Below are 8,429 nucleotides of genomic sequence, written 5' to 3' on the forward strand. Positions count from 1 at the left end.
ATCTCAGTGCTAGAGGCGTCACTACAGACCCTGGTTCGATTCCAGGCTGTATCACAACCGGCCGTGATTGGGAGTCCCATCGGGCGGCGCACAATTTGCCCAGCGTCATCCGGGTTAGGGTTTGGCCGGGTTAGGGTTTGGCCGGGTTAGGGTTTGCCAAGGTAAATAAGAATTTGCTCTTAACGGACCTGCCTAGTTAAATTAAAATAAAAAAAGCCTTGAGGTTGCCCAAATCAACTCCTTAGTGTTCCAACTCCTTAGGGTTCCAACTCCTTAGTGTTCCAACTCCTTAGTGTTCCAACTCCTTAGGGTTCCAACTCCTTAGTGTTCCAACTCCTTAGTGTTACAACGTCACACCAACTCCTTAGTGTTCCAACTCCTTAGGGTTCCAACTCCTTAGGGTTCCAACTCCTTAGGGTTCCAACTCCTTAGTGTTCCAACTCCTTAGTGTTCCAACTCCTTAGTGTTCCAACTCCTTAGTGTTACAACGTCACACCAACTCCTTAGTGTTCCAACTCCTTAGTGTTCCAACTCCTTAGTGTTCCAACTCCTTAGGGTTCCAACTCCTTAGGGTTCCAACTCCTTAGTGTTCCAACTCCTTAGTGTTCCAACTCCTTAGTGTTCCAACGTCACACCAACTCCTTAGGGTTCCAACTCCTTAGGGTTCCAACTCCTTAGGGTTCCAACTCCTTAGTGTTCCAACTCCTTAGTGTTCCAACTCCTTAGTGTTCCAACTCCTTAGTGTTACAACGTCACACCAACTCCTTAGTGTTACAACGTCACACCAACTCCTTAGTGTTACAACTCCTTAGTGTTACAACGTCACACCAACTCCTTAGTGTTACGTCACACCAACTCCTTAGTGTTACAACTCCTTAGTGTTACAACGTCACACCAACTCCTTAGTGTTACAACGTCACACCAACTCCTTAGTGTTACAACTCCTTAGTGTTACAACGTCACACCAACTCCTTAGTGTTACAACTCCTTAGTGTTACAACGTCACACCAACTCCTTAGTGTTACATCATCACACCACTCAACTTCTATTAGGGACGTACATAGGGCCAGGAGGTTTTCCTCACCATGTGACCAGACCAGGAAGTACTTCAGGCCCCAGGTCTAGTCTACAAGTACAACTAGGGCCCTGAGTTTTAACAGATCAGCTCAGATGGTCTGAAAAACTCCTGGTCCTACGTCGGATATCCCCAGCAGCAGTACCTGACTGAAATTGATACTAGGCCCAATGCCTAATGATGTCATTAGGCCCAAGGGCAGACGTTGCAGGACCGCCAGATAATTAATTCTAGAGATCATTACAAGCAGAGTCCAACTGGGTCCAGCTCTGAGGGGTTAATGCTTATGGACGTTTCTCCAGCTACAACTTGTCATCATAGCTGCGTTATCGTTACCACAGGCAGCAGGGCTACTGACTGGTTCTCAATGCAAGATTGTTTTTGTTTGTTAATGATAATGCAGTTCCACAATTACCAAGGTGGCACAAATATTGTTCATCAAATTAGCTTCTGAGTTGGTTAAGGATCTTTTTGTGCCAGCAGGGCTTTGTCAAATAACCCCGCTCCGCTCAAACCAGAGTCCCACCCCTCACTGGCCGCTAATGGTTCCTCTCTGAATCCCCCTCCTCGTTCAACCGTTATGAACCCCTTGCCTGCAGGGCAGCCTCAGACCTGTGCTGCTGTGAAGGGAGGGAGGATGAATGGATGGAGCGAGACAGGGATGGAGGGCAGCCTCAGACCTGTGCTGCTGTGAAGGGAGGGAGGATGAATGGATGGAGCGAGACAGGGATGGAGGGCAGCCTCAGCCCTGTGCTGCTGTGAAGGGAGGGAGGATGAATGGATGGAGTGAGACAGGGATGGAGGGCAGCCTCAGCCCTGTGCTGCTGTGAAGGGAGGATGAATGGATGGAGCGAGACAGGGATGCAGGGCAGCCTCAGACCTGTGCTGCTGTGAAGGGAGGGAGGATGAATGGATGGAGCGAGACAGGGATGGAGGGCAGCCTCAGACCTGTGCTGCTGTGAAGGGAGGGAGGATGGATGGATGGAGCGAGACAGGGATGGAGGGCAGCCTCAGCCTTGTGCTGCTGTGAAGGGAGGGAGGATGGATGGATGGAGCGAGACAGGGATGGAGGGCAGCCTCAGCCCTGTGCTGCTGTGAAGGGAGGGAGGATGAATGGATGGAGCGAGACAGGGATGGAGGGCAGAGTTAACGTTCTCTGGAATGAACATGCTCTCATTAGATTGTGTGTTGGTGTGTGTTCATGACATTTATCAAATGAGAGTTTATTAGTCACATGCACACGGTCCAGTGAAACTCTTCCGCTCCAAACTCCAACATGCAGGTCAACGTTAATATAACAATAATATAGAAAGATCACAAGACAGCATATATACGTTTACAACTAGTGTTACGTTTACAACTAGTCTTAAACACACAATGAAGACAGGAAGGTCAGGGTCAACCATTAAGAGCTGAGGAGACAGACGGGGGTTGGTCGACGGAACAGTCGTATTTGGAGCCTAAATGACCTCCAGCATGTAAGAACAGCTACAATGGAATGAATGAGGAAGTCAGTGGTACATAAAGGCTGTTGGAAAGAGACGTCTCGTGGCCAGACATGACAGACATGCTCTTGTGTCCGCAGCCTAGAAGCCTGGCACTTTGAGGCTCCCAAATATATAGAGCTACTGTGTCTCTCTATGGAAGTCTCTCTCTCTCTCTCTCGTCTTTTACTTTCTCTCCCTCTGTCTCTCCCTCTCTCTGTCCATCTCCAGACCCATCAGAGTTGAAGGCACCAGGACCATCAGACTGGAGTATCTCAGAGAACCAGTCAGGAAAAGGAGCAGGTTTTCCTCAGGTGAACACCATTCTCACCAGCTTTATAGAAACAAACCTCTAGACGTCTGTTCTCCAGTCCTGCTTCTGTGGACCCACGGGGTGTGCAGGGTTTAGTTCCAGCCCAGTACTAGCAGACCTGATTCAAGTCATTAAGGGCTTGATGATGGGTTGAGGTGTGTTGGTTCTAGACAGGAACAACTGCTTTATATGTTCCGTTGAGATAATAACGGCTGAAGAAGAGATGGAGGAGAGACGGAGGACACAGATTAATAACAGGGCTGAAGAAGAGATGGAGGCCCCGTCTCTCCTCCATCTCTTCTTCAGCCCTGTTATTAATCTGTGTCCTCCGTCTCTCTCCACCATCATCTCTTCTTCAGCCCTGTGTCCTCCGTCTCTCTCCTCCATCATCATCTCTTCTTCAGCCCTGTTATTAATCTGTGTCCTCCGTCTCTCCTCCATCATCTCTTCTTCAGCCCTGTTATTAATCTGTGTCCTCCGTCTCTCTCCTCCATCATCTCTTCTTCAGCCCTGTTATTAATCTGTGTCCTCCGTCTCTCCTCCATCTCTTCTTCAGCCCTGTTATTAATCTGTGTCCTCCGTCTCTCTCCACCATCATCTCTTCTTCAGCCCTGTGTCCTCCGTCTCTCTCCTCCATCATCATCTCTTCTTCAGCCCTGTTATTAATCTGTGTCCTCCGTCTCTCCTCCATCATCTCTTCTTCAGCCCTGTTATTAATCTGTGTCCTCCGTCTCTCTCCTCCATCATCTCTTCTTCAGCCCTGTTATTAATCTGTGTCCTCCGTCTCTCCTCCATCTCTTCTTCAGCCCTGTTATTAATCTGTGTCCTCAGTCTCTCCCCCATCATCTCTTCTTCAGCCCTGTTATTAATCTGTGTCCTCCGTCTCTCCTCCATCATCTCTTCTTCAGCCCTGTTATTAATCTGTGTCCTCCGTCTCTCCTCCATCATCTCTTCTTCAGCCCTGTTATTAATCTGTGTCCTCCGTCTCTCTTCACAGGAGCAGAAGAGGACACAGGCACAGATAACAGAGAGAGGTAGGTGGCTCATCTCTTCAGTGTTTAGGCTAAATGATTGGCTGCCCATGCTGCCTCTGATGGCTTGAGGGGGGGGGGGGGGTCTCATTACCCAACATAAACCCTAGGATGCATCCCAAATGGAACCCTATTCCCTATACAGTGCATGGGCCCTGGTCCAAAGTAGTGCACTATGAAGGGGATAGAGTACCATTTGGGCCTCATTCAGTCTCAGATGTGGTTTTGTCCCTCCCTCTCAGATGGGTGATTAGGAGAGGGCAGGGGTTTGGCTGTAAGACATCACTCTGTTCTGATGTTCAGATGGGTGATTAGGAGAGAGCAGGGGTTTGGCTGTAAAACATCACTCTGTTCTGATGTTCAGATGGGTGATTAGGAGAGAGCAGGGGTTTGGCTGTAAGACATCACTCTGTTCTGATGTTCAGATGGGTGATTAGGAGAGAGCAGGGGTTTGGCTGTAAAACATCACTCTGTTCTGCACAGATCTCCATGAAAATTAATCATTGATGATCTAAAAGGTCTGGTCTGGAGTTCTGTCTGGTCTGGAGTTCTGTCTGGTCTGGAGTTCTGTCTGGTCTGGAGTTCTGTCTGGTCTGGAGTTCTGTCTGGTCTGGAAGGAGTTCTGTCTGGTCTGGAAGGAGTTCTGTCTGGTCTGGAAGGAGTTCTGTCTGGTCTGGAAGGAGTTCTGTCTGGTCTGGAAGGAGTTTTGTCTGGTCTGGAAGGAGTTTTGTCTGGTCTGGAAGGAGTTTTGTCTGGTCTGGAAGGAGTTTTGTCTGGTCTGGAAGGAGTTTTGTCTGGTCTGGAAGGAGTTTTGTCTGGTCTGGAAGGAGTTTTGTCTGGTCTGGAAGGAGTTTTGTCTGGTCTGGAAGGAGTTTTGTCTGGTCTGGAAGGAGTTTTGTCTGGTCTGGAAGGAGTTTTGTCTGGTCTGGAAGGAGTTTTGTCTGGTCTGGAAGGAGTTTTGTCTGGTCTGGAAGGAGTTTTGTCTGTCTGTCTGGTCTGGAAGGAGTTTTGTCTGTCTGTCTGGTCTGGAAGGAGTTTTGTCTGTCTGTCTGGTCTGGAGTTTTGTCTGTCTGTCTGGTCTGGAGTTTTGTCTGTCTGTCTGGTCTGGAGTTTTGTCTGTCTGTCTGGTCTGGAAGGAGTTTTGTCTGGTCTGGAAGGAGTTTTGTCTGTCTGGTCTGGTAGGAGTTTTGTCTGTCTGTCTGGTCTGGAGTTTTGTCTGTCTGTCTGGTCTGGAGTTTTGTCTGTCTGTCTGGTCTGGAGTTTTGTCTGTCTGTCTGGTCTGGAAGGAGTTTTGTCTGGTCTGGAAGGAGTTTTGTCTGGTCTGGAAGGAGTTTTGTCTGGTCTGGAAGGAGTTTTGTCTGGTCTGGAAGGAGTTTTGTCTGGTCTGGAAGGAGTTTTGTCTGGTCTGGAAGGAGTTTTGTCTGTCTGTCTGGTCTGGAAGGAGTTTTGTCTGTCTGGTCTGGAATGAGTTTTGTCTGTCTGGTCTGGAAGGAGTTTTGTCTGTCTGTCTGGTCTGGAGTTCTGTCTGGTCTGAAGTTCTGTCTGGTCTGGAAGGAGTTCTGTCTGGTCTGGAGTTTTGTCTGTCTGTCTGGTCTGGAGTTCTGTCTGGTCTGAAGGTCTGTCAGGTCTGGAGTCGGGAGCAGAGAGGCAGTCTGTCTGCGTAACCTAATTACCAATGTAGTATTCATCTGACACTTCTCCAAGCTTATCTTTTAGCCTGCTTGGTTTTATTAGGTTTCCTAGTTAGTCTGCTGGAGGTGTACACTGTTCCACAAATGACCCTGAAATGATAAGACTGTAGGCATTTATTAAAGGAACAGCTGTGTGTGTGTGCTACGGTGTGTGTTACTGCGTGATAGGGAAACCTGACACTGTGTGTGTGTGGTACTGCGTGACAGAGAAACCTGACACTGTGTGTGTTTGTCCTAGAACCGTCAGGAGAGAGGAGTAAGAAGATTTCAGATGCAGCAGGAGTGGAAACATCACCTGCCAACATCACAGTAGCAGACATCACAGCAGAGAGCAAGGCTTCCTCAGAGATGGGTGAGTGAGAGGAGGAGGAGGAGGGAAAGTGATAGTAAATATGGTCATGTTGTGTCTATAGTTGTTTACTATAACTAGGGCCCTGAGTTGTTCCTGACCAGGAAAACGCTGGTTTCTAGTCATAACATATAACCACAACCAAGAAGCAGAATGTTTCCTGGTCAGGTGACGTGGCCTGAAAGTCCCCAACGCTTTAATCACAACACTGTTCTTCTCTTGTCTTCCAGGATACGGTAACCGCTGCACACAACCCAAAGGCCCCAGGGACCCCCCTACACAGTGGACATGATCATGGCTTCTACCTATAGCCCCCTTCACAGCCCTCCTCCACCCTCCAAATCCTCCTTGATCCTCACCTTGTCTCTTACAAGGGCCACTGTGTATGAAGGAGATGACTGGGTGCTGTCCCATCCTTGGACACTGACACTTTTCCTAACTAATAGGGCAGATGTGAAATGGCACCCTATTCCCTATATAGTGCACTGTGTATTTGGCCAGAGTCTTGTACATGTAGGTAACAGGGTGCCATTTGAGACCAAGCCTAAAACACAATCTGCAAAGCAATTTAGATAATCTACCCAGGATGCAACGGTACATCTTTCTGCTGTACTTGTGCCAGTTGCCAGGGGCTGTCTGTGTGCTGGTGCTATTAAGTGTTTCCCAAATGGAACGCCATTCCCTATATAGTGCACTACTTTTGACCAGGGACCATAGGGCTCTGGTCAAAAGTAGTGCACTACTTAGGGAATAGTGTGTCATTTGGGATGTACAATTATCTTATCTCCTTCTCTGCTGGGACCATACAAACCTGCCTTATTCCCTTTGGGGGCAAATCCTAACTTCCACTTAAGTTGAATTTTCACTTAGTCATGAAGATGTGAATGGGAGAGAATTTGTCTTAAGTGCAAGTTAGGATTTGACTCTTAGTCCGAAACAATCCGTCACATTTGGATCCCGATTCATCTTTTGGTTTAGTTTTCTATTCCAGAAAAATACTTGACTTTCGTATCTTCTGTACTTTTAGACTTGTATTAAGACATTACAGAAGCAGACGTGTATCACTAGGGACAGAGGACTACTGTTATATTATTTTGATTCATTTTTTTGTGCTAACTTCTCGATAGCTATATATGCATTGTTTTCTACATGTACAGGGCAACTAGGTATATAATATTTAATGTGCTCTCTCTAAATATTCGTATTAACAGAAGATGTAACTAGTCTGTCCATGACACCCCTCCCTCTCCCCAATGTTCCTCCTACTGTAAATGTTTTGCCCTCTTGTTCTAGCAAATATTGCAGGGTTTTGTTCTAATGACGTGTAAAGGTTTTGAATCAGCTGGACCTGGCATAGCGCCGTCCTCTTGCTGAGATGGCAAACGGGCTCAAGATTGTGTAATAATAATCGCTCTTTTTGTAAATTCTATTCTAAAGGATATTTTTGTATATGCTGTTTCTCCTCTCTTCAGTTTCTGCCCTACTACAACAGGGATAGTCCACTCCAGTCCGGGAGGACTGCAAGTCTCCTGGGTTTTTTTCTCTCGCTCCTTCTAATCAGACTAATTAAAACCCGGTGATGACATCGCCAGATGATTAGACTCTCTGGCCAATCAGAGACATGATTCAATCAATCAATGGACTAACGCATACTTTGGCACTCCAGGCCTGGAGTTGAATTCCCTTGGACCCGAACTGCTACCACTGGTATTTGTTTTGGAGCCCGCCTGTGCCTCGGACAGTGCTGCCCCCCCCCCCCCCCCCCTTCTCCCATCATCATCAGCAGCAACAGCTGCAGCACGTGTAGCGACATGCTCAGCCGTGTTGGTTGGTCCACTCCTCTTGGAGACTGCTTGCATCCCAAATGGCACCATATTCCCTATATAGTCCACTACTTTTGAACAGACCAGACTCTGGTCTCAGACTATGGGGACTCTGGTTAAAAGTAGTGCACTATATAGGGAACATGGTGCCTTTTTGGGTCACAGCCCCTCTCTGACACCCCTCCTCCTCCCACACAACACAGACCTGTTTGTATGTTGCAGAAATCAATGGACCCGTCAGTAAAGACTAAAGACATCAAGTAGAACATGCTTCCTTGTTTTCCTACACTGTCTCTAGAGGGGCTGGGGGAGTAGCGCTGGGGCTTCCTGTGTGTGTGTGGGGATTCTCTCTCTCTGTGGGTGTGGGGATTCTCTCTCTCTGTGGGTGTGGGGATTCTCTCTCTCTGTGGGTGTGGGGATTCTCTCTCTCTGTGGGTGTGGGGATTCTCTCTCTCTGTGGGTGTGGGGATTCTCTCTCTGTGGGTGTGGGGATTCTCTCTCTCTCTCTGTGTGGGGATTCTCTCTCTCTGTGGGTGTGGGGATTCTCTCTCTCTCTGTGGGTGTGGGGATTCTCTCTCTCTGTGGGTGTGGGGATTCTCTCTCTCTGTGGGTGTGGGGATTCTCTCTCTCTGTGGGTGTGGGGATCTCTCTCTCTCTGGGTGT

The 8,429-nt window shown here is 48.1% G+C and overlaps 1 protein-coding gene across 4 annotated transcripts in view; it reads left to right on the forward strand.

Annotated features, from left to right (window-relative positions):
* The window catches only part of LOC139392808 (tyrosine-protein phosphatase non-receptor type 12-like), a 74,085-nt gene extending 66,693 nt beyond the window's left edge, over positions 1-7,392 (forward strand). For all 4 annotated transcript variants that reach the window (XM_071141070.1, XM_071141073.1, XM_071141072.1 and 1 more), the window contains 4 exons: positions 2,791-2,873; positions 3,870-3,906; positions 5,833-5,946; positions 6,174-7,392. In XM_071141070.1, the coding sequence (XP_070997171.1) occupies positions 2,791-2,873; positions 3,870-3,906; positions 5,833-5,946; positions 6,174-6,235 (296 nt within the window). In that variant the 3' untranslated portion in view covers positions 6,236-7,392. The remainder of the gene's footprint in view (positions 1-2,790; positions 2,874-3,869; positions 3,907-5,832; positions 5,947-6,173) is intronic.
* The last annotated feature ends 1,037 nt before the right edge of the window (positions 7,393-8,429 follow it).

The sequence above is a fragment of the Oncorhynchus clarkii genome, chromosome 33 (assembly GCF_045791955.1).
Source record: "Oncorhynchus clarkii lewisi isolate Uvic-CL-2024 chromosome 33, UVic_Ocla_1.0, whole genome shotgun sequence".
In the NCBI taxonomy this organism is placed as follows: domain Eukaryota; kingdom Metazoa; phylum Chordata; class Actinopteri; order Salmoniformes; family Salmonidae; genus Oncorhynchus; species Oncorhynchus clarkii.